Source organism: Corvus hawaiiensis, chromosome 15, assembly GCF_020740725.1.
Source record: "Corvus hawaiiensis isolate bCorHaw1 chromosome 15, bCorHaw1.pri.cur, whole genome shotgun sequence".
In the NCBI taxonomy this organism is placed as follows: domain Eukaryota; kingdom Metazoa; phylum Chordata; class Aves; order Passeriformes; family Corvidae; genus Corvus; species Corvus hawaiiensis.
This window is the reverse complement of record NC_063227.1, coordinates 6,039,778-6,065,994: the sequence shown is the minus strand read 5'-3', so window position 1 is coordinate 6,065,994 and position 26,217 is coordinate 6,039,778. Positions and strand designations below refer to the sequence as shown.

The window sequence follows — 26,217 nt, the reverse complement described above, 5'->3', positions numbered from 1 at the left end:
GGAGCGGGCTCTCTTTCTTTCTCTCGGGGCTCAGTTAATCCTGCTGCCAGGCGCTGCTCAGCGGCAGTCTCAGCGCTGGATTCGGAGCGAGGGAGACGCGCACCCCGGAGGCGCAGCGGAGGCAGCTAAAGAGAGCAGAGCGGGGGAAAAATCAAATCTATGCTTGGAACTGGGCTTCTTTTTCGCCAATGCAAAAGGGAATATGCAGCACATTTTTGCCTTCTTCTGCACCAGTTTCCTAGGGGCGGTGTTAGGGGCCAATTTCCCCAACAATATCCAAATAGGTGAGTGCGGGGTTGGGGATGATGGTCCCTGGCGAGGGGGTAGGGGTGGAGAGGGGGGTGGTGGGGGAAAACGGACCCGTTTGTGTGCTTTCAAAGGCAAAATGTGTGTGTATGTGTGTGAGGGCGAGAGCGAGGGGATGAATTGCGAGGGCTGGATGTGTGCGTTGATACCAGCTTTGCCGGAGCAGAGATGGATCAATTTGGCTTTGGGGGAGGGGAAGATTGGGAATAAATGCCTGCACGCACACACACCTCAACACAGAGGGAGAAAAGTGCCTCTGAAATGGAGGAAGTATGAATAAAATACCTGTTTCTTGCCCTGAGAAATGCCTGGGTTGCTATTGTGTGTTGCTGCATTTGCAAAATCGGTGGTTGCCTGATACGTTTTTGTGAGGATGCTCTCATCTGTAGGTAACTGGGACGGGAGGTAACAAACAGACGCTGTCTGTTTGTTATTGCTAAAGAATAAGGGCAAAGCTATTGGAAGAAGATCTCGCATTGAAGTCTCTTTCCATTTCATGCCACTTGCTTCCCCTCCACACCAGCAGTGCCTGTTTGATTCCTTTCTCCCTTCCTGTAACTTCTCAGTGCTCCTCTCCCTCCTTGCCTGGGTTTATTATTACTCTCCCATTGATCTTTACTGCTGATCATTTGCAACCTAGCCCCAGATTCCCTTCCCGTGCACGCCGGTTTTCTTTCCCGCCTCCCCTCTCTTTACAATGCCAACCAATTGCTAGTCCACCAAGTTCAGGCAACTCCTGCCTGAGTCCAGCTGCACAATCAGTGCTTTTATTGCTCTTGATGCTGCATCGTTGTCTCTCTCCCTTCCTGTCTCCCCTTTACCCCAAATTTGTGCAAAATCCCAGATTTTTTGCCTTTCGACAAACACAACTTGGCTACGAGCATCTGATTCCTCCGATATCCATGATTAGGCTGTGGGGTGGGAGGAACGGGGGAGGTGGGGGGATATTGGTGCACAAATAGCCCTTTTCACACAAGGAGATGCCCCCTCTACTAAAGATGTGCAAAGTGACGTTGATGGCAGGTCCTTGCCTATTTGTTTCTTCCTCAAGTCATCTTGGGCATCGATACTTTCTGCAGCTTTATTTTAATTCTCCCTTGTTGCTAAGTGCTTTGTTTCCCTCCTCCTGAAATGCCAGTAGCAGCGCTCTCTTTAAATGCGTATAGATTACAAGACAGGCCGAATTTAATAGCATCTTTCTGGAGGCTGTGAAGGGATCTGCTGCAAGCCAAGGTTCCTGCTGGGGGAGCAACAGGAAACTTTTCCTAGGGCTGGGTTATTGCTGCACTTTTTTCCAGATCCATGGGGGAAGAGATGCTCTGAGCTTTGGTCCAGCCCGGTCCCAGTTCCTATCCTGTTTGTATCATTCTGTGGTTCTGCGCTTGTCTGTGCTTCTGTTTCGATTGATTCCTTTGAGGGTCAAGCTTTAAGTTTCCTCCCCAGTTTGAATGTGGCCACTGTCACCTGTTAAATTCAGGTGTTTCCTGTGCAACAAGCCTCCAGCAGCAGCAGTCGTTTGGTCACAGTCCCGTGTCACTGTGGCTCTCACAGCCCTGTCCCCATTCACCCAGTGCTGTGCCCGGCTCAGCCAGGCTGCCCCACACCCCAGAGTCCCTCAGTGTGGGGGAACCCCTGCAACCCTCTTGTAGCAAACCTCTCCTCCTAGTCAGCAGGGCTTAAACTGAGCCTCATGACAAGCGAGGGGAGGAAGGAAGGCTCTCATTCTTCCTTTACTGAGGTAATATTGACAGCATTACCATTCCTCGTGCTTGAAGTTACGGGGGGTGAGGAGGCTGAGCCACACCCCATGGATTATCCCTATCCTGCAGGCTGCTTGGCCTGGGGATGCATCAGGGCTCCTGTATGTGATCCAGGGTTACATAACACACATACTGGAAAGGTTTTCTGCTCCTATCCTGTCTGCAGTGGGCACAAAACCCTTGGGTCTTGTGTGCTGGAGGATTTCCGAGTTGAGAGGCACTCCCTGGGCTGTGGAGCTGTAGGCTCTGCTCGCAGGAATATTTTGGACTGATGATGTTTCTAATACGAATGTTCTTAAGACCTTTCTTCTAATTGCTCTGTTTTTCTCCCCAGGGGGGTTATTTCCTAATCAGCAGTCCCAGGAACATGCGGCTTTTAGGTTTGCGTTGTCTCAGCTCACGGAACCCCCTAAGCTCCTTCCCCAGATCGACATTGTGAACATCAGTGACAGCTTTGAAATGACATACACCTGTAAGTACCAGCGTCCACCGTGCTCTGCCTTACTTTGGGTGCTTTATTCCTGACTTGGGTTTGTTTCCTGTCTGAAATATGGGACCTCTTGCTCCAAATGTGCATCTCGCCTTTAGGGTCCAGGCAAGAAAACCCCAAACATACAGACAAAGGGTCTCTGAGTTGTTTTGGTTTGTGCTGAGGAGTAGGGGTGAGGTAGTGCTGCAGTTATTCAGCATGTCTTGTGTTTCCTCTTCCATTGCATCCCAAGTGGTATAAACCCCCCAACATTTCATTTTTTTGTTTCTCTAACCTCTGCCCAACTCATTATGTTGAGGTTTCATCCCCATATTTCCCATAGCTGTGATATACAACAAAGACACCCCTTTCCACCCACAGAGAGCACAGAAATCTCTGTTTAGTGTGAACAACTTCTTCCTCAGCCCCAGTTTAACCATCTGTCCTTGTAATTTAAGAAAGACCTAGCAGAAACCAGCAGCTTGGTGCAAGTGGAGTCCAAATCCACAATAAGGTCATGCCTGATAATGACAGAGAGGTAAGAGAGTTCTAGTTTCAAGAAATTAATTCATTGGCTCTAAAAACAGGTATTAAAGAATGAATTTGCACCACAGAACTGATCTCAGGGTGTATCTGCACCCTGATGAAGCACAGCACACTGGCTGTACTGTCCTCGTGATACGATATAATTGGGAAAAAAGCCTAGCCTGATAGGTAAAGCCAAGGTTAGCAGCAAAAAAACAAGACCAGGAGGAAACCAAAGGAAAACCAAACCCATAACGCAGCCCTGTGGTTGCTGTGGCAGCCTTTGCTTCCCTTGGAGCACAGGGTGCAGTGCTGTGGGCGAGGGGCTCGCGCCGGCGGGATGTGATGCACAAAGAGTTCCTTGGTTTGACCTGGTGTCAGACACTGCTGCTGATACTCCCTGAGCCTGTGTGCATGTTTGGGGGCTGTCAGGAGAGGCTGGAGGAAGTGTTCCCTTTGTAGAGCCTGTTGGATTGTTGTTGGCTCGCGTCCGTAGTGTCCTCTTGAGTCACTGAAACATTCCCCCTGCGGTTTGGTTGTGTGGGATAGAGGTGAACACAAACTGTTCTCTCTGCTCAGAATTGCACAGAAGGGATCTCCTGGAAGAAAGAGCCAGGAATGTACCAGAGGAGAATTAATTAGGCTTTTTTGAAGAAAAAGAAAGAAAGTTGTGATATTTTCTGTTGGAGGGTTTGTAAATACAAGATTTCAGGAATTTCCTGCCCAGTATGGTATAGGAGAGAGAAGTAACAATTTGGCCACACTTTCTTTGCAGTATCTAATGGCATATCTAAAGATTTTCTATTTTCCTTAATATCCCTCTATTTGCCAACAACAAGGTTTCCATCAAGGTAGAGCAACTATTTCAGCTCAATCCAATGGCACTTTCTTGGCAGGAAAACCAGACAAATAGAATAAAAAAGCCAGACCTTGTATCTATCAAGGGAAAACATCACCCACCTGGGGTAGAGTTGCTGACTGTGGCTGGGGATGAGCTATTTCAGAGCTGATAGCAGGAAGAAAGCAGACACTGCAAGAATATCACTCAAATAAATTCTCCATCTGCACATGGCTTTCCTTCCCGTTCCATGCCTGCCACTAATGGTTTTGTTTACAGCTTCAATGGCAAGACCATGACACCAGTTATGCTTCAGAAATCTGTCATTAGTACTGTGGGGGCAGGGGTGGTCTCCCGAAAGCTGAATGGAAGCAAGGCAGCCTCCCAAAGGATGTTATATTTGAGCTCTATGTAGGGCACATTGTCCTAGATCAGACCAGCAGAGCACTCTGCACAGTCCAACTTCACTTGTCCTCGTTTTGCTTTTCTTATAATTAAAAACTTCCTAAGTTCCTCCAGACTATGGAAGGCAGCATTTGTTTTGTAAGCACAAAAGAAGGTGTTATTCCATGTACCCTAGGGGTGAAAAAAAACCCCAACCTAAAGAAAACAGGCCATTAGGAGACCTGATTTTAGTACTCTAGAGCTGAAGTGAAACTTTTGTCAGAAATTAGCTCATTCTTCATCTTCCAGCTAATTCCTTGCCTGGTTGCCAAGACTAGATATCAGCAGAAAGATCTGTTTATTTAGAGAGAATAAAAGCCCTGCCCACACAGTGGTCCTTATCTTCTGGGAAAAGACTGTCCGTGCTACCAGTTAAAAGTACCAGGTTTTGTTCCCATGGAGATAGAGAACACAGCATTTCCTTGGCATTATCTGTTTCTGTGACAGTTAAGTCCAAGGGTGTTTGGACCCTGTGAACCTGGTGCTTCACCTATCTGGGTCTCCAAGAGGACATCTCAGCAAGACTCCTAGGTCCCAGCTCCACTGCAAATCCTGCTTCGTGCTGGGAGCCAGCCTCGTGTGCTAAATGTAGTCCTTATGGCAAGTGCCTGAAGCAGCATCATTCAAAATACAGAACAGATATTAAGAATCAGTGGTGACAGCAGAAGCAACACCCTTGTTGGGCAGCTTGTGGGGTGGCGATGAAGTGGCGGGATGAAGTGCAGCACAACGACAGCAGCCTGGCTGAGGAAATCGTGTGCAAAATGTATTTCGGCATTGGCTGTGACCCTGGTCACCTCTGCCTGACACAGAGCTGCTCGCTGGGGGGGATGAGTGAGCTGTGGTGTGACAGTGGGAGAAGTGAGCTGTGGTGTGACAGTGGGAGAAGTGAGCTCCGTGCCCAGGTGACAGCGCCGTTAATGACGCGCCGCGACGGTCGTGAATTGGTAACGATGACACCCATCTGAGGGAGAGATCTGCAGAGTACCCAGAGGCTGCTGTAGTCTCTGGGCTGTCACTGTGACAGCCCTGCAATAACTTTCACATTTCTGGTGTTTTCAGATGTGGGTTTTTTATCGTTAGGCAGTGGTTGTGAACACCTCTGTGCGGGTCCTGTGGTCCCTGTGTGCAACATGTCAGGAGACGATGATTTTAAGCAAACCATAATCATTAAGAAAGCAAGAAGAGGTTGTAGATACAACGTGTGGTGACTTCCTGTTTCATGTGCAGGGTTGATGTTAATGTTGTTGCATCACTGAGGCATGGGCACATTTCAATAACTGAAATATCTTCCTGAATTCATTCCGTCTCACAGAATAGCTGGTAATGAACACGCTCCGTGGTTGCAGCTGGGTGCCTGATGGGGCTTACCCATATGAAAGTACACACCTGCCACTCTGAGGGCTCTTAACTAAAGGTTAGGAGGCCTTATAATTTTGTGCTATTTCTTCAAAGGCCAAGGAAATTGTTTAGGGGAGGAGGGTGAATTGAGGGTCCTTCCTTCAGCAGAATTAGACAGCAGTGCCAGGTGACTGTAAAGGGTAAAATGATGGTGTGGTGTAGCTGAAATATTTACCTGGTGACATAGCAGAGCAAAACCATTCTGATCAGCTTTGAAGACATGTTCAGAGGTTCTGTCTCCAGCCATGTTTGGAAAAGAGCTTTATGGCCTCCACACAGTCTCTAGCAAACTCTGCCACTCTGTGTTTTGCCGTGTCTGACTGCACTCAGGGGAGACCCAGGACAGCAGAGTTGATGCTGCAGGTCAGAGTGGAGAGGGGTGGGAAGAGGGGTGCTCTGTGCCAGATGTGAGGGCACACGAGCTTTGCAGCTTAAGAGAGATCTGCAAATTCCTGTCCCTGGAAGGTCCACAGTGGATGGGAGCACTGTGTCCTGTTGACAGAAGAGTGATGAGAGTTTTCTTGCTTGAGACAACCTGTGCTGGGAATAGTTTTCTCCTATTCTTCATCTCAGCCTCCAGTTGTGCACAGTGTAATGCACATCCCTGTCCTGTGCAGAGCCCAGCTCCTCAGGGATTATGAGTTGTTTCAGCCACAGCTCCATAGCTTTATTTAATTTGTGGTGCAGAGACTCCTGCTTTCAGCCTTTGGCTGAGGTCTCCAGGTGAGCCTGGCAGCATCAGGCAGACATGGAGGCTGCTCTGGCTGTCCTGGGAAGAGGATGGCTCAGCAACAGCCTGGCCTGGGAGCTGTGCCTTGGGAGCGGGGCTCACACAAGGTGAGTCACCAGCTTGGTAAATCTGTCCCTGCAAAACTCAGGCCACTTTGCAGGGATGACCAGTGACTAAAATAACCCCTGTTCATCACTGAGCCCTGCAGCTTTGCTGAGGCAGCCACCAGATTTTGTGTGCTTGGGTGGTGGGCTGCTGACAAGGGGAATTCAGGAGCTGCACACCTGAAACACAAGGGTCTGCACAGGATAGCAACGGGATTTTGTGGCTGCAGGAAAACTTGTAAAGAGGCTGAAAACAATGAATTGATCCCTCTCCTTCGCTGCATGTACAGATACAGTTACTGTGGGGTCCTCATACCGACTATATGCTGTGGGTGCTGCTGGAATATCAACAGTTGAATCTGTTCTGCAAATTAGAAAATGAACATGTAGTTTGGATTCTGTTCATATTTTATGAAGGCCTCCAAGCACCAATTAGAGAGGGATTTGGAGTGATCACTCACTCCATGCTTATGTTCTTATCAATAGCAGCAAGCTTACATCCAGATCAGCTATGAAATGAAGCCTTTCTTTTTCTTCTTTTCCTTGGATACTTACATATATAGATAGAGTATTTATAGAAATTGCTTTTTATCTCTTAAATTACCTCTCAGAGATAGGAAGGAATAGGCAAGCAGTTGAATGTTCTCAAATGAGGATCTAAATTTGGTTTAATTAAACAATTACTGTGTGTTGAATTTAAAGGAAGCTTCTTTGTTGACAAACATATGATGGTCGCCATTTCTTGTAAAGGTGTTGCTGTAATTATTCCAGCAGTAATCAATTAGAATGCAATTTTTATAATTAAACTTCCACAGTCTAAATAAGCCCAGCTCTGTAATAGTTGTGGTTTTGCTAGACTTGTTTTTATTTTCACAGTGCTCAGAAATATCACGTGAGTGCTTTTGGATTTTCTTTTCCCTGCAGAGCTCAGGATGCTTGCTATGACTATTTAATGTGAGTTAAGCCAACAGAAACATGGATTTAATGATCAGATGCAGTCTGATTAATACAACACAGGTACTACAAGGAGATCCATCTCCTTAGATTATGTCACAGGAAAAGATGTGATGCAGACAGATGAATTACAGAGCATCAACTCATGTTAGATCAGCCTGAGGTTAAGGTTGCTCAGTTTTGGGCAGGGGTGGGCTGTAGCTTTCTAGTAAGTGTGTGTTTGTTTAGTGAGATGTTAGCAGCTTGGAGTGTGCTGATGGGTGAAATCCTGCCAAATAGGAGGGAGCAGGTCCTGGAGGTGACACCAGCACCCTGTGTCCCAACATGTCTGCAGGGCCCTCGGGGTGGGTGCTGGGTACTCAGTGGCCACAGTCACCACTGAAGAAGGCAGGGGCTTGCCCCATATGATTTCTCCAGGAAGGAATAACATTTAAAACATGAGTGCTGAGCCATTTCCCCAACAATGGCTGCCAGGACAGGACAGGTTGTCTGTGTCCTCCACAGATCTGGGCATGGAGAGTTTTGGGTAAATGTGGGACAATACCATCATCAGGGACACTGTCTCTTGACAGAGGCAGCCCTGCAAGAGGCTGGCACCACACATCAGGAACTGTGTCCCCCGGTCTGGTGTGTCCATCTCTTCAAAGGCCATGGGAGCACTTATTCTTTGCATGTCTATTTTTGTGTATTCAAATTTTTTTATCCTGGGTGGTGGGAGAGTTGCCTGGGGAGAAAAGCAGATATGACGCCATAAGGAAAAATCAGAGGGAGGAATAAGGGGAATTTCACACCTGCAAATCTATCTGCTCATCTGGAAAGGATCCCAGCACTGGTGACAAGCAGAAAAGAGAGTGAAGAAGTAAAATTTGGGCTATGCAGTAGGCAGAGGAGGGATTTGAGAAACAGTGAGCAGCACAGGCCAGACCTGTCCATTGTGTGACAGTCACAGCTTCCACTCACAGCTTATCTTTTCTTCTCTAAAAATAAAGCATTTCCATGTGATAGGGATTCTACTAGGCCAGAAACAGACAAGCTTTATTTTTTGGCATTATTAGCAAGGTGAGAGTGGAAATCTTCATGTGATTGCAAGGAAGGCAGCGCAGGGAAGTGTGCTGTTCATTTCCAAAACTGGTGGGAATTTGAGATATATACATTTACATTTTCCTTAATAGGGTTAGGGCCCCAAAGGCAGCAACTCTCTGCCACCAGAAATGAAAAAGGTCCCCGTTAGCTTCAGTAACACGTGGAGCTCAGAGCAAACACAAAACCAACATGCTCCTTAAAGAGGCAATAAGTCAGGGAGACTTTAATATTCTGAAGATCCAAATTCTCCGGGGTGCGGTATTAACACAAGTCAGAAGACAAAGATGCATTTATTTCAACTGCATTCCTTTAAAGAGAGAAGGTTTTATTCCTCTTACTTTAGTTGTGCAGAAATGAAACGGGGCACTGTTTTTCCCAGTGAAAAGTTCCATGTGAAGTCCTTTGGTAACACCTGAGGAAGTTGGGGGTTAGGCAAGGTGCAGCAGAGGGGCCAAACCAAGCCATTTGCAATCCACCATCATTCCAGCAAAAAAGATTTCAAAATAGTACTGAATTATTAGGGCAATAACAGTGTGGTATCCAGCAGAAACTTCTCCCTGCTCACCTGCTGAACTGATCGCTCATCAGCTTAAACAGTAACGAGTCTCCAGCTGATTTTGTCACGCCGCCCTTTCAGCAGCCAGACCCACTTATCCTCTCTGGGGCACTCTTAAAAAAAACAAAACACCAAAACAACACAAAAAACCAAAAACCTCTGGAAATGTTGATTCATTTTCTTAATGTAGATCAGTTATTTTCCCTGTTGTCTGCAAAGCAGACCCTGCCAATCTTCACCCAGGGTTGCAATTCAGTTGTGCTTATGCTTTGCCGGACTGAGGGACCCCTTGAGGAAGCAGCAGTGAGAGGCAATGAAGAGGTGAGTGACAGCTAAAAATGCCAAATCTTGGCTTCTTCAAGAGGGTCTTTTCATTCTTCTATTTTATTTGTTTTTGACAGAGTGGAGGAGTGCAAAAGAAAACAACTGATGTCTAAGATGGAGTTGTACTGATGGCAGGATTCTCGTGTGGATGTGGCATATGTGTCTGCATTTCTCTATGTGCTATAGGAGTCTTGGCTTTGATTTTGTGAGATCCTGCCACTATGCTAATGGAGACAAAGTGGGAAGGAGATGAAAGGTTGAGGGCTGGAGGGTCAGAGGAAAGATACAGAAACCTCTGTAAGTAATCTGGATGCAGTGTGGTAGAATCTCACATGGAATCAAGGGCTATTTCTCACCTCCCTGCCCTCCCAAACACTTTGCTTTGATCTTTGCTAGCAGTGAGCTTCAACAAGCAAAAAGCATCAGTGATTACACAGATTCAGATGGGTTTTTCTCCTGCTGGCCTGCCAACATCCCCTGAACACCCCGAGCCTTGTTGGCTTTTCTTCCACACAGCACCCACATCCCGTTCATTGCCATCCGTGAGGAGAACAGCACTGCTATTCTGCCAGGTAAACAGCAGAAAAAATTACCAGCAGGCCTGAGAGCTTGTGAGGAAAGCACAGGCAAGCAAAGTCCAACAGAGAGCACACAGGGACAGAGGATGTAGAACCCGTGGAGTAGGAGACACAGCATGGGAAAGGAGCAAGGCAGCAGCTCGGGAGGGGCTGTGGATGTGCAAAAGGTGGAGTTTTCCCTTCTCTCTTTTCAGCCCTTAGCTAAGCAAGGGAAGGTTTTTCTTTCTGAGGGCTCTTCCTTCTTCTGCTCAAATTTGAGCTGGAGCTGCCGGTGTCTCCTGTTTGGTCAGCACCAAAAGCACCAACGTCAAGACTTTGTAATAATTTATATGCCTTTAAAGATTTATATGCCTCATCTTACTCCTGTCCTCCACCTTCATGTAGGTGATACACAAAGGTCGTGTGTTGGTCCTGAGATGGGAGTGTTTGGCCAGAGAAAAGGGAGACAACAAACGCTGAGATGTAGCCCCCAGAGCTGCAAAGGAGGCTCCTGTCAGAGCATGCATGGCAGGGGAGGCTTGGGGGTGACCACCCCGTTGGTGTCTAGCAGGGGCCCAGATCAGCAGGGAAACGGGGACAGGTCTGAGCCACCAGCACTGTGCCTGCAAGGGCTGAAGCAGCCAGCGGAGCTGCAGTGGAGAAAGAGGCCTGGCCTGCAGGGAGTTCAGGAGAAATGTCTTTGTGCAGAAGGTGATTAATGTCTTTAATGAACTACCAAATGAAGTAATAGGAAGCCAAAGCAAGATGGCCGCAGTGGGGGAAGGGGTGAGGAGATGATGCTGTTGCAGGCGAGGAGGAGGCAGGGAGAGGTGCAGCCCATGCAGCACTGCTGTTCCCAGCTCAGAAAAACAGGCAGGCATGGCAGCTGTCCCCAGTCCATCCCGAGCAAAGGCAGATCTGAGTGCCTTTCACAGATTTAATCAGCATTAATTCAGTCTTCCAGCCTGTCTTCATTCTGGGGTCTCGTCTGCTCAGCTCATTATGGCTGTGCCAAAACCCACTGCCTGCAGCTTCAAGGTGTGGGGATGGCAATCTGGTAGCCCCTGTGCTCCTATCCTGTGGGGACAGCAAAGGAAGAGGCTGTGGGGAGAGTGGAGCCTCTCCTCTGTCAGGGAACAGACCTCCTCAGGTCCCAGGAGTCTGGGACCTGGATTAGCCTTGGCTGACAGGAGTTAAGAGTCATCATTTGTTTGGGAACCTGCAAGAAATGTGTGGATGGAGTCAGGCAGATTTCTAACATTGAGTCATCTATACCATAACATCTTTAGCAGCCTTGTGTGCCACACTCACAGAGACCTCAGGGGGAGCAGATACATCTCCTGAGCCCACAGAGCCCTGAGCAGTCCCAGGGCTTGCAGCCACACATGAACTGGAAAATCAGCTCTTTGTGTTCCCAACATGATCTATGTGCTGATACTTTGGGAGCCAGTGGGTTCACTGTGCAGCCCTCAGGTGGGACGTGAGACAGTTCCTGCATTTCCATCCCTGCTTCCAGAGCAACCACACACTTTCAGAGATGAGCCCTTCCCCAGAATGCCCATACCATTTCTTGCTCTGGAGAAACAAGCAGTACTTTGGGGTACAGGCTTGTTCTGTCAAAGAGGAAACTCTCATTCAAGCGTCATCACAGTTTTAGTGAGGCTTAGCAGTCACACTATGTTGGGAATACCAACATTCAGCATCTCAGCAGCTCTCAGTGACCACTCTCAAACTTCTCTTCTCTGTTTGAGAATATTTAGCCCATCAAAGCTTGTTCTCGAATCCTCACATGTGTCCTCATGCCCCCTAATTGGACTGTTCCTTCCTCTGTGAAGTACCAGGTAAAGCAACAGAATTGTGTTGATTTTGGCTTAGTTTACCATGAGACTTTGAGAGGCAGGTGAGATGAATCCTATCCCAAAGTGTCTGCAGCTGCATTATGTTCTTCTGCTAATTCCTCAAGATTCGGCTGAAGGTGACATTTCAGCAGTATCAAACATTTTGCTGCTCTCCCTGTGAGCAGCCTGTAAAGGCTTTGATAAAAGCAGGCATCACATTGCAAACAGGCTCTTCGCAGTTGTGCTATTCTGATGTATTGCTGAGAAGTGAAGAAAACATATGTTCATGGCACAGAAACTGCTCTGCTCAGGTTCTCCTTCTGTATTTCGGTACCGCACTGCAGTGGCACCCCAAGGGCAGGGGCCTGGCATTGTGATGTGCTTTTATCCTCTTGGCCTCTTCTATTCCTCACTTTTCATGGGCTTGCTGCTGGCATGAGTGTTTACAGTGCTCTAACAGCCGTGCCTGGGTTTGCTTTTGCAGTCTTTAAGCAGATCTCTTTCTCCCTCTTCCTGTTGATACACTCCTGGCTGATAGCGCCTGTCCCTAGGACTCAGCTCTGGGGGGAACCTTAGGGTTGGTATCATCAGGGGATGAATGCCTTCAGACGCTGTGGCATTTCCAAAAGAGCACCCAGGGATTTGGCTGAGCAAGCCCCACTAGCTCAAATGGGAAGAGCACAGTTAAGCCTTGTGCAGCACTGGAACAAACAATCCTGTGGGAAAGGAAAAAAAAACCTCATTGCTTGGCCCATAAAAAAAAAAAGTAATTTCTCCAGTAGCATCCTATAGCAGCTGAGACAAATCAGACTCAAAGCTCTACATCAAAACACACCTGAAAATCTTGGGACATTCTGAATCCCATCCCAATCTGTCCTGAGTTCTAATTGCCATTTGGCCACAATCTCAGAGGAGTCGGAGAGCAATGCGTGTTCAGGCTTCCTGTTCCAAGCCTGTCTCAGGACAGAAAGTAAAAGTGTGAATCCAAACTAGCAAGTTGAGCAGAACTTTAAAAACAAACAGGAAAAAAAAAGAGAAAAAAATCATCCCCAGGGCTGTGGAGTGAAATCTAGAGCAGTGTCATGTAGGCTGGGGGTGGAGGGAATTGGGGCCATGACATTCAGGTACAGCAGCATCCTGGGGTGAGGAGCCTTTGGAGAATGTGTGCTTGTCTCATCCAACGTGTGTTTCTCATCCAAGGTGTGTTGTCCCAGCTGTGCAGAGGAATGAGCTGTGTGGCTGTAGGACTGAGGGTGCCTGTGCCATAGGATGATTCATGTCCAGAGACCACGAGGTGCTGCAGAGGTGCAGAACTGAGGGGTGAGGTTTTGATTCCCCTAGATATCCTTGCCTGCAGGCAATACAGCAAATTCTTCACTTTCAACAACGGCAAATTTACATTAAAAAAAGGCTTCATCAAAGGGAAATTGGGCTTGACAGTCTCCCTTTAGCCACTGGAGAGCAGCAAGCAGACAGGCGCAGGAGGCTCGTTCCTGTCCCTTGCTGTCTGGTGTTCTGTGGTTTTGGCATTGCAAAAATGGGAAGCATCTGTGAGCCCTTTGGATCACAAATAGATCTGGGAGCCTGCTACTTCTGCTAACAACTCATTTATTATCAGGGAGCAGAGAGTTTCTTCTGAGCCAGTGCAATCTATCATTTCTTAAAGACGCTGTGTGATATCGAAAGAATTTGCTTTAAGGGTTGGCACCTGGAACCCTGTAAAGAGCCCATCTTTGGGAAGAACTCTCCTTCCTCACTTCCTCACTAAAATTTCTTTTTCCCAGCTTCAGGAATAAGGATGTTTAGCAGCAGAGCACTCTTTGCTCTGAGAAGTTCAAGAGCATTCCTGCTCTGAAAAATTCCTTGGGAGATGCTTCTCTCCTGCTTCTCCGTTGCTTTTCTCTCTGTGAGAATAGAGTACTTTGCCCAAAATACTGATGTAGGCTACTCTGTGAAGAGGCTATTCCAGCCCCCTTGCATGGAACCCATCTCTGCAGCTCCAGGCAGGCTAAGTCTGCCCCACACACAATATCCCACCCGCAGGCAGCACCTGCTGCTGCCTGGCCTGGATTTTGTGCTGCTTCAACACAGAGCTTCCTCTACCATGTCAGCCCATTTGCCTCCCCAAAGTGTACTCTGGGGCCACTCTGTAGCCCCAAACAAGTCCCTGCACCCACAGACCTGCAGTCAGAGCAGCTCTGCCAAAGAGCAATTTCCCTGATCCATTGGTCAAGGGTGCCACGGTGTTGTCTGTGCAGATGGTGAGTGGCCTGATGTGGGCACTCCAAATCCAACCCTCCTTTCCTATAGACATCAGTGATGTGATGAAAGCCCATTTAATTCTGTTCTTTGAAGCAGCTGTGAGCTCACACCAGTGTTTTGGGCTGCTGTTATCTCCTGGCTGCTTAAATTCCTGGGCTCACAGTGTTCTTCAAGGGAATTTGCTGTCAGAGTCAGCAGGAGAGATGGCAAGATATGCTGGATGTGCAGGACGTGCAGGGTGCCAAGTGATGGGGCACTGTGACCCTTTGCAGATATTTTCCTCAGTTTTCATGTTCAGCTGGTTGATGTGGTTTAACCATTCTTCCTTCAATCTGCACTAAGGAACTAGTCCAAGAAAATACAACGTTTGTCTTAATTTTGGTTTAGTATTTAAACATCTTTTCAGCGTGATGGGGAAATCCGGGCTACACATATGTGCTTTTACACTATCAATTCCCTGGATTGTGGATCAAGGCTTTTCTAAAGGAGGCTGACTTGATCCAAAGAAATGCAAGGGGATTTGTGACCTGTGAGGCCATCACTGCTTGTCTTTACCTTTCCTGCAGATTTTTCCCAGCAACATTATGCTCCACCCTGATTTTAGCTCATTCTTCCCTGCCCTGCAGCAGGATTTTCCTTTTGGCTGTTCTGCACCAGTCTGTGCCTCCAACCATGTCAAGCCCCATGCTCAAGATGTTGTGAGCCTCTCATGGCTGTCGTGGTTTCTACTGTTCACCTGTTGCACCTCTCTCATCAGGAGTTTATCAAGCTTTCATAGCAGTGTTTCACCCTTATATTTGTTTATCAAATATTTGGGGTGTTGATTTTTAGCTTAAGCCTGTAGGTACCAAAACAATCAGGTTTTTAAAGGCATTTTAGTGTTTACTGATTCCTCCAGGAGCATCAGTACCTAGCTGATATAGTGTGTTCTGGGTGATACTAGTGTCCCCATGCATCTGTCTCAAGTGTAGCGCAAATAGGATTATTATTTTATGCAAACCACTTTTTTTTTTTTTTGGATGAAAGAACAAACCAAAACCAGAATTATATCTCAATGTTTCTTTTTCATGGAAGGCGTGTGTTTCTGCTCTCCTGTTCTGTGCTGGTGCTGCAGAACAGTCTCTAACAGCAGCTGAACTCCCATGGTCCACTTTCCTCCTGCCCATGCATGGATGAACCCATCTCTGGCTATTTCTGGCTCTGCTGCTCTTTGGGTGACAAGGGGAAGGGGCAGTGCTGGCTGGTCCTAGCCTGGCTGTGCTGTTCTGGAGGGTGCACGCAGCTCCTCCTCTCTACCTTGGTTTGTCACAGTGCTGTGGGATACTATGTGTGGGAGCTGATCCCCTTCCTCAGATCCTCATCTCTCCCAGAGTGAGATTTTGCCTCGGGATCATGCATCCATCTTGCACCTCGTTTTCTGTTTTGCCAGAGATATGTCCTGCCAAGATCAGATGGCTGAGGAGCTCTAATGGCTTCCTCATTTAATTGCTTTCCTCAAGAAGTGAGAGGAAAATAAAATGTGCAAGGGGATACACCAAGACATCAATGGTTAAAAGAAAATTAAAATCTTGAAAAGGGTGTATTGAGTTTTAGGCAAGTGGTAGAATCAGGCACAGATGATAAATGAGAGCTGAAGGCTTGTGGCAAGTGCATTAGAGGCAGCCTGTAACGTGGTCTTTAAATCAACATTTGTTGCAGTTCAGTCCCATCCCCAGACAGCAGCTGAAGCGAGCAGTGAAATGTCTCCTCTGATCCCGCACCCCATCACTCTCACCGTGGGGCTCTGCAATTCCTGCAGGCACCAGCATGGAAAAGGACCAAGTCTGAGGTCCCAAGGGAGCAGTGCCTGATGCTTTGGGCAGTGTCAGCTTTCCTGCAAAGAGTGAAAGGCTAATCACTTCTCAGACATGTCCTGGAGTTGAGGGAGACTTTGACTTCCAGCCTCAAGTGACCTACCTGTGCCTGTGAGACCTTGGCTGTGCCAGTAACTCTTTCTCTTGTGTGTGAGACTGCATGTGAAGGGTGGCTATAGGGAGAAGTTATATTTTAAGGGGGTTTGGGATACTGTCCCATCCTGTTGTCCAGTTTTTGGGTTGTTTGTTTTTGTTATTTTTTTCCCAGTGGGTCTGGACAGGGGCATTAATGAGGCACACCAAAGCCAGCATGAGAATACCTGGATTCCCTCTGATTCAGCTGGAAAAGGCTGGGTGCTCAGAAGGTGGGATGTGCTCTCTGTGGCTGCCAGTGTTGATAAACAAGGGGGGAGACCTGAGTGAGCACCTGCCCATAGGATAGGACACAGCTTTGAATTTCTCTTCAGACAGACCCTGGCCTCATTTTCTTGCTTAGGCTCATATTTATAGTTCCTGCTCTTCCTAATGAATCTGATCTCTCTTTGTGTAGCTCCACAGATCCATGGCAAGGGGGGATGGTTGTCTGGTGGATACCCAGAGCTCTCCCATGTCTGCTGGCACATGAGCAGCAGCCTGTGATGTCTGGGAAGTGATGGGGGAACTACTCCTCTTCTCCTGGAAGTGCCAGGCAGCAGCATATGGGTAAAGGCCACGTAGGTGCTCTGAGTGGGTGAGCAGAGACTACCTCTGCACGTGGGATCCTTGGGAATGATTTTCCCCAAGCAGATTCTGTAATGGAGCAGCGAAGTGGAAGTGCCAAGGGGCCACGCCGAGTGGCCGCAGCGCGTATTTGTCACCATCTGCTCTCCCTTTGCTGTGATGACAGCAGGAAGACGTCCTTCACGTCGGCAGTGTGGGCTCATTCATCTCCACTCCCCAAGTGATAAGAGCACGAGCATGAATCACCTGCTCGTCTCAGTCTTCGCCTTCTTCTCCAAACGTGGCTCTGGGCTCCAGCCCGTCCGGCTGGGCAGCTTGGCCAGCACCCTGGCAGGGCTGGGGCAGGGTGGTGCTGGGGGTGGACAGTGACATGGATAAGGCACTTGGGGAGAGGAGGGAGTGAGCCAGCTCTGCTTCTCTCCCACTGCCCACAGGGAAGGGTTTAGTCTCCTGATGGGAGGAAATTGAGAGAGATGCATTTAACACTGACCCTTGCACACGGAGGATGGCTTCTCTTGAATCCACTTTTGTGTAGCACCAGGCAGCACTGCAGGGGGTGAAGGTTTCTATTCAGCTCAGGCAATGTACCTTTAATTTCCCTCTCTGGTCTTTAAGGCCAAAGAAAGATTATCAATAACTTTCTATTGAGTAAAGCCTTTCTTTTGAAACTTCCTTTGGAAAAAAAATGGTTAAAGGCCATGGATGCTCTGCTTGTCTGACCAAAAACTCCCATCCCACTGGGATTAGGTCTTCATTAGATGAATTGTTAGTGGGCAAGTGACTTGTTCTCTCCGTGGGTCTTCTGTGTTTCCTCTCCCCTCCATGTAGGGAAGGCAGTCTGGGGGCACTTCCCTCCCCCCCCAAAGTGTTTAACTTGTTGTGACTGGAAACTCATCAGGCCTTTAAGGAATCTGAGTGGACCATGAGCCATCCTTAACCTAGTCAGAGTCCAGGAGATATCTTCATGCCCATGGTAAAGAAATTTAAAAAATCCCAATTCCTTTGGGCTTGCATCTTCCCATGCAGGACTTTCCGTAACCAAATGACTGGATGCAGCCCAAATTTCAAACCCCACCCAAATTCAAATTTCCCAGCAGACCCAATGTAAATATAATGGAGGCATTGCAAATAAGGAGGAATGTATATTCTGTTTTGTTTTTCCTGCTGTGGGTTAGTAGCTGTGATTGTGGCGAGACCTGGAGTTTTCCAGTCTGAGCTTGGCAGAGAAAAGCAGAATATGTCTAGCTGCCTCAAGAATTATAATTATTGTTAGGCATTTCTGTGGTTTTAACAAAGTAGGAAGTGAATTCTGGGAGGGCTGTAAATAAATTCTTTTTCCCGGGATGTCCCCTGGGTGCACAGACCCTGGCACATGCAGGTGCTTCCCAGAGGGACTCCCTTCTGAGTTGCAATCAATAACAAAAATGACTGTTGGGACAGTGCCAGATGCACTGAAATCAATATACCTGCTGCAATGGCCTCATCGTCCCTGTGTGGGAAAACAGCCACTTATTGCCTATAAAAATTTTTATTTTCTGACGATATTAGAGGTTCCTGTGTAGGTGGGGGCATTAGCTTTATTTAAATGCTCAAAATATTTATCGAGGACATGCTTCCTCTATATTCTCTCTTGATAGGATGCCCCAAATCCAGTGACATTAATTAGCTACTTAAAGTTTTTTCCTCCCAGCTATGGCCAAATCTCTCTGGATTTAGCAGCACAGCAAAGATTTAACAGAAAGTTTAAATGGGAAAAGCATATGAGAGGAGAAATTTAGGATAAGATTCTGCGCCTGTTAACTGATGGCATTTATGAATTATAGCTGAGAGATGTCATATCAGTGGAAATGGAAAATAGCTTAGTGGATTATAAAAATACCCTCTATAAACCATTTTAATGCCTAATTTTTTTAAGTCTCTTATGGTAGGTGTCATAAAAATGAATTCTAGCAAGATAAAATTTTCCCTCGGTAAACTGGCTAACTGGTGATTAGAGGCTGTCAGGGAGAACAAACTCTTGACAAGGCTGAGGTGGAGTTTGGCTGAGGACAGCAGTCTCCTGTTTCTGGGGAGGTGAGTTTGCTTGGGGGTGAAGCAGATCCAAACCTGCAGGGGGAATATCCCTGCAGCCAAATGTTCTCCCATCCCAAGGAGGCAGATTCTGATGGATAGTAGGAGACAAACAGCGAGGAGTGAGTGGTGGAGGCTCACTGTGGGGCAGGAACTACATCAGGGACTGTTTTGGGGCAGCCCATGAAGGGAAATTGCAGACTGGAGGGCACAGCCAGGATTGCTGGTAACTGCAGTTGTGGATATGAGATAGTGGGGTGCAAAACATTGCCTGTGGGACATCTTGGAAAGAGCCATGAGGTGATGCTGGACGGCAAGATCCATCCTGGTGTCTCCCAGGCCGCAGTGACTTAGATTCCACCACTTTCTTGAGTATTGAGTGTATTTAAAATTAAACCTGTAAGAAAGAGAGCTGCAGCTCTGCTCTGCCCTGTGACAGAGGTGTTTTAGTTGCCCAGTGACCAGTGTTGTCTGGTCATTTCGCAGAAGTTCCTTACTCCTCTGTGGCCCCTGGGTGTCTTCTGTCCCCTCCTGTGCCTCATTTTGAAAAGCACAGCCCAGGCTCGATTCTGGGTTAGGATATTTAAGGCTGCTCTGTTTTGCAGCACATTTCCAAGCTGCTTGTGTATGAAAGGGTAAATGACCTACCTCTCCCTGTCCTTTGACAGTCTGCTTGCTGCGATCCATTCAAAGGCTCTTATTCTCTCGCTACCTTTGAAGGCTTTGTCTCAGTATCCCCCATAGATCCTTGTACCTCAGGCCGCTTTTGTGGTTTTTTTCCAGAAAAAATCTGCATGTGGGATAGAAATGGCATCACCTTCCCAACGTGAGCTCACAGCTCATAGCAGAACTGCATTTGCAATGTGTTATTGGGACTGTCAGGCTGTTTCCACAGGGAGGCAGGATTTAGTGTCTGGACTCCAGCTGAGCACCCTATGTCACCAGTGCAGGAAAGGCAATTTTCCAAATTAAATTGCACAATACAGGATGCTGAGCAGCTTACTTTTGGGTCCTGCTCTCTGCAAGGGACTTCATCGTGACGTGAGCTGAAGGGATGAGTAACAGACTTCAAACTGAAAGCTTACTAAAAAAATCTCCTGCAGAAAAATCCAAGGGCAACCTGCACCCAAGTTCCCCAAGACCTGGTTGGGTTGGGAGTGTGTTTTCAGTCACGGAGAGATGAGCTGTCTTGCCTCTGGGCTTTTTCTGTTCTCTTGTATAAATCAACCAAGGGCTGACTATAAAATGAATTGGAGGGGGGAAAAAATGGGATTTCTCTGGCCCCTTTCCTTCTTTTCCCATTACCTTTTTCCTGTAGACTGCACAGGTACGAGTCTTCATCTGTCCACCTTGCACCAAAGGTACCCAGACAGGAAGAGATCTTGGGGACACTTGATTCACATATAAGTTTTCACAGGGAAAAGCAAAGGAAACAAAAGGTGGAAAATGTCTTCTGATTACAAAGCTGTCGTATTAAAAATTGGGGGCAGTATTCAGGGACAGTGCTGGAGTAGTGACTTTCTACATTTCTGTAGTATCAGAGTTTTGGGGGGTTTGCTGGCTCTGCAGCCAGGTTATGCTCTGGGTGACCATTTACATTTTTACAGAGTGTTCTCAGCCCAGCTCTCCTGGAGGCTTGAGTAGACAGTGCCCTAAACTTTTACAAACCAGGCAGTAAATAAGTACATTGTGCAACTTCTCAGCACTGTTAAGCCCATCGGGTGTGTATTAAAAATCAGAGCTGCTGGTTTAGTCAGGCGGCTTTGCTGTGCCTGTGTCAGAGCCTGGCTCAGAGTGGAGGAGAAACAGCTGCTCTTTAGGATTTCAGGACACCTTTTGCCTTGTCATCACCTGGTGATCATGATAAACACCCACATTCTCTTTGCTTCCAGATGAATATACACAATACCCACTACTGCTCATTCCCTGCTCTTTGCCACATTTTTGTCAGAATCTGAGTAGGTTGCAAAGTAATTCTTTGCATGTACCCATAATTACCTACCAAGCCAAATAAGAAACCTTTTTTTTTTTTGAAGAAGGGTTCCAAAATGATCCTGTGGACGATCCCTTTTGGAAGACTGGAAAAAGAGAGCAAAACTGTATTGTCTGAAATTTCTGTAGGAGGTTTTCTGGTGGGGTTTTTTGGTGGTTTTATTTCCTGCTGGGTGCCTACAGTTCCCACCAGAGGCATGGCACATGGGTTTTACTACACATTCATGTTGTGCATTAGCATGCAGGGATATTACAGGAGGTTCTCCAGCGTGGTGAGCAGGCGTAGGCAGAAAATTGATTCCTCGGGAGATTTCAGCAAAATGGCATCTTGGGAGCTGATATCCCATCAGATGTAAGATTTCTTTGCATTGATGATTCTGATCCTCACTCCTTTGTCATAATAACGCACAAGGGTTATGGTTGTTATTTTCCAAGCTTGTCTTACCTGTTATAAACTTCTGAAGCAAAACTGGGGGCAATTAAATGGGGAGACTACAAGGGTGGTGGTAGAGAAACTAATTCCCTTTGCTTTTCAGACATCTCATTTAACAGCTATCTTAGAAAAGCTCTCCCACAGGACAGCTCCATCATGTGAAATTCCCAAGGGATATGACAAGTCAAATAAACAGTACATCTGCTAATTAGGTGGCAGATGGATGATTTCCTCTCTTTCTGGGAGGAGAAACCTTTTGGATGGAAGGATCTCACCCAGGTGAGGGAGGGTATTTTACAGGTGTGAGTGCAAATGTCCATCTGTGTCTCCCAACCAAAGCAGAGCAGCACAAACCACCGATGGTTACTTTTGCTAAAGGTGTTTCAAAGGCATCACTGCACCCCTCTCTGTGGGGAGAGCTTGCTCTGAGTTCACCTCTGTGAGCAGGAGAGCTGAAAGGAAAGTTAGCAGCAGCAAGGATGGTAATAGGTACTGAGGTCCCAGCAGAGTTGCACACAGCGGGGAGGAAAAGCCCTGAGGTGTTTGTATAATGTCCATCAGTTGTGAGTCCTGTCCTCCAGCCCACTTCAGCCCTGGGACAGACACAGACCAGTGCATCACCTTTAGTTTGACCTACACCTTCATTGCTATTATTTTTTTAAGCTGCTGTACTTTGGGTCCTTGTGTACATTGTCTTTCTTTTTTTTTCCCCTCCCTGTGCATTATTCTACCGTGGAATTCAACCATTTCTGCAGAAATCACTTTGTGGCTTGGGTTGGGCTCCCCTGCAGGGGCACACAGTGAGTCCAGGCACTGAGGTGCAGCAGGATCAATGTCACATACCTGGATTTCAGTGGACAGAGCACATCTGCTGCAGGGATGTCCAAGCTCTGTTAAAACACCTGAATCCTGACCCGCACCGTGCGCTGCCATTCCAGTCCTGAGCATCCTTTTGGGAATGCCCTTCAGTGTGATTTTGTGGTACTGACTCCAAAGGAAGCATGAAAGCAGGTGATCAAAAAAGGAAAACATTCTCCTTGTTGATGTTTCCAGTGTAGTTGGGCTCCAGTCTGATTTATGCTTTAGTGAGGGTTTTTTTGATAGGTCATGGACAGCCAGCCCTCTGTCTGTCTCCCACTCAGAAGTGTGTTCTCCATAAGCACTCCAGCAAAAATGATGTTTGCTGGAGTCTGCAGACAACCTGAAAAAGAAAAAAAAAGCTCTCAGAAGCATGATCCACATCCTATTCCTCCCTCTCCCCACACACTCATCACTGCATCTTCTCCCAGCGGAGCAATGCTGAAGCCTAAGATACCACATTAAATGTCAGTCATTTAACTACTAGTTATTTTAGCAAATGAGAGTGGGACTGTCTCCCTGGGGTTGACTGAAAATTGTTAAAGGAGGGAACAAAAGGCAAGGAAAGAGAAAAGAAAAGGAGGAGAGAGAGAGAAAGGAACAGAAAGGACAAAGGGAAGCACAAGGCAGAAGGATTCGTGATGCCAGAATCTGAGAGAGACGGAGTCAGAGGAAGGTGCCCCAGTGACATCAATGGGCTGGATCCCACTGAGTGCTTCAGGAGACAATAATGAGCCCTTTGAGATGTACCTAAATTACCCAGTCTCATCCTCAAGACTATGTTCTCACTCAGGTCTCTGATTCTCCTGCTGGTGTCAGCAGCAGCTCTGCCACTGTCTGCGCTTTGCCAGTCACTGATTTGGAAGGAAACTACTCCAAGGCGGGGGGGATGCTCCTGTGTTTGGGAGATGGCAAAAGAGCTGCTGATTAATTCTGTGAGAAGGATGGGAATCCTCCTTCCTTTTGCCTTCCATCTTGCTCCACATTCCTTTCTCCACATTCCCTTCTCCTTGCATATTGATCTGGAGTCCAGTTAACCCTTGGTAGAACAGAAGTGAAGCTGATATCTACATCTTGCCTCTATCAATAGGGAGGTTTTCTTTTGGAGAATCACGTTAGCTCCCTGTGTTGGCAGTGCACGTTTTCTCTACAAGTAGAAAACATTCAGGATGTATTAATAAGCTGTCATCTGGTTGTTCTCATGAGTTGTGTTTGTTACATTCCCTGAGGCTCTGGTGGTTCTGGCATGGAGGGCTGTATGAGTTTTAAATCTGGAGTCTGTCCATGCACGACTTTCAAATTCACATTGGAGAACAGTTGAGGAAGGAAAAAGCCATTCTCAAGTCAGAAGAGCACTCACTGTTGGTGTAGGCAGAGAAACCCACAGAGAAGAAAATCCCTCCCAGGAAGCTCTGTTCTCATCTGTAATTAACTAAAATAGTATTTTCAAAGTGTGTGTATGGACTGTGGATACCCTCAGTTACATCAGGTAACAGAGCTTTTAATGGCATTACTCCAAGTAAGCAAGAGCAGAATTGGCCCCTTGCCTCAGGATCCCAAACCTGACCACAGGTAATCATCAGGAAGAGTGTGTTTTTTCTGAGGATAAACATGGAAACCCCACTGTAAAAATCAAACAAAAAAAAAAATCCCAATAAGACCAAACCAAAACCAACCTTCCTCAAATCATTGGAAAATAATAACTAGATTGTTGTCTTTAAGACATCTCTATTTAGCTGTATTTTAAAAGGCACACCAAAATTTTAACTATGCAGAAGATAAAGCCAGTGTCTGCATTTTGTGTGAATAATCCAATTGCAATGATAAACTCTCTCCTGTTAACACCTCATCTGCTTGTCGTTTTTAACATGGAGGAGGGAGGGCAGGAAAAGTGAATTTGTGCATGGAGTTTGTATAATATCCATCAGAAAAAACAATGCCTGACAAGCACAGCAGCCCCTTGAGTGCTTAATCATCATTGAAGCCAAGTACAAAAGGAGGAAATCATACCTTCTGTGAAAGCTGGGGGTTTATTTAAAGAAATGAGCCAAAGCAGACTCATGCTTTGCCTTGTTTGAGGCTTTTCTGTGGAGATGAGACCAAAGTACTGCATCAGACAAGTTATTTCACATCACTGTCCATCAGGGTTTGGACTTCCAGTATGCTGCTCTAATATCTTTTACAAACTACCTGTTTTCCCCCAGAAATAATGAAAGGCCTGCTCGCCTGCTGCTATAGAAGGTCAGAGTGAAAAGGAGGCTTAAGCTGGCTCTAAGGTTCACACCTTATTTTTAATACTGTTTGTATGGATTAAAAAATTGGTCCAGTGCAGTCGGTACCGAATTAACCCTTATCCCCTCAAGGCTGAGGAATGTTTGTAGAGCAACAGCTGAAAATCCCAGGCTGTGTAACACAAATGCCAAGTGATAGAAGTCCTTATTCGCTGGTTTTACTTGTCATGAGCTATAGAGGAGGCACCTCTTTTTGAACATAACATAGGAACACAAAAGGTGTTACACTGGGCACAACCGAAGATCGAGCTACCCAGTGCACTGTCTGATGATTGGGTATAGAAGCCATTTAAAGGACAGTATAAAAGATACTGCCTCCTGCTTTGATGCTGTGAAATGTAAAGTTTCCTCTGCCAGAATTTGTGTCCAGAGTATTGTGTTTAATAGCCAGCAGCAGAGCAACCCCCTGAATATTAGAGGTCTCAAGATTCATTTATACTGAGATTCATCTGGCACGGAGTTGCAGGACTTAATGCTGCATCACTTGGGAAAAGGCAGCTCTGCTTTTAAACCCACCACTTGTTCGTTCCTGGGTGTTCCCTTAAATCTTGGCTTTTGAGACATAAAGCACATGTCTTATTATTAAACTTTTTCCCCTCTCCAAACCATTCCTGATTTTATGCATTTCTATCAACCCCCTGGCATTCATCTCTTTTTTAGGCTGCACAGTCCTGGTGTCCTTAGTGTGCCTCAAGTCTTCCATGACCCTGACCGTTGTTTTAACCTTTTGATGCCATTTTGCATTCCACAGTATCCATGGGACATGTGCAAGGGTTTTATCTGCTCTTTGGCCATTTTATGAAACTCTCTGACCTTACGTCTTGCAGGGCTTGCTGTGTTCTACAAGTTCCTCATGGTCCTAATTTTGAACAGCACACAATTCGTATCTCCAGGATCTGATCAAATGGGCATGCAAATGGAGACAGATGTGGCACCTTTAATGGGCTGTTTCAGCCATTACATCTGGAGGAATCGTTTTTTGAGGCCTCCTTCTCTCCAGGGGGAGAACTGTTGCATTATTCATGGTCACTATTTCCACTGTAAACTCTTGTCTCATGATTACAGAACTGACACGCTTTCCCCCCTCAGTTTCCTCCCACATTCCCTTGCCCTTTCATGTTTCTTGCTCATTTGCAAAGGTAAAGGTGTGCCTCTTTGAAGTCCCCGGGGAGAAAGTGTCCTGTCAGGACAAGAACACGGAGCTCCAAGAGCTCCAACAGCCTCTCCTGTGTCTGATGAATGAGGCAGTCCCCCCTTTTCTGCATATGCATTTTGTCCCACCTGCAATGGAGCTGATTTTACTTTCATGTTTAAAAGAAAAGTACATCCACTCATCTCCCCTCACTGATAGCCAAAGGGAGTGACTTGGTAGCTGGTTTGAATATCTTGTGTCACAATAGTCTACTGCTTCAAATTTTATGCCATATGGGAGTAATTCAGATATCCTGTAACTTCATCCCGGCTGTAACAAGAATAAGAACTTTATAAGTCTCTTTGGATTGCCTCAGCCTTTTGCATGATTTCTTACTAAGTAATTGATTTGGAAAGTAGCAGGAATGGCAAAATATGCCCCTAATGGGAGAGCACTGCATTTTCCATGTCGTTGTTATACATAACTTCCATGTGTATTTAAATGAGCATCATCAGCATAGAGCTAGGAGATATTATGTAGAAAAATAAGCGTTCAGGGAGTATCTGATGAATAAAAATAAGAATGGTTTGAAGATCTGACCTTGCAAACACTTAAGCACAAATCTGTTTCCATAACCTTGTTCAAGCCATTTCCTGTGGGCTGTGGGGTGTTGGGTACAAGCCCATCTTTTCTCGGTGGCAGCATCCCAAACCATCC

General features: G+C 46.6%; 1 protein-coding gene across 2 annotated transcripts in view; it reads left to right on the top strand.

Annotated features, from left to right (window-relative positions):
* The window catches only part of GRIA1 (glutamate ionotropic receptor AMPA type subunit 1), a 120,003-nt gene continuing 93,786 nt past the window's right edge, over positions 1-26,217 (top strand). For both annotated transcript variants that reach the window (XM_048319656.1, XM_048319654.1), the window contains exons 1-2: positions 1-284; positions 2,401-2,538. In XM_048319656.1, the coding sequence (XP_048175613.1) occupies positions 203-284; positions 2,401-2,538 (220 nt within the window). In that variant the 5' untranslated portion in view covers positions 1-202. The remainder of the gene's footprint in view (positions 285-2,400; positions 2,539-26,217) is intronic.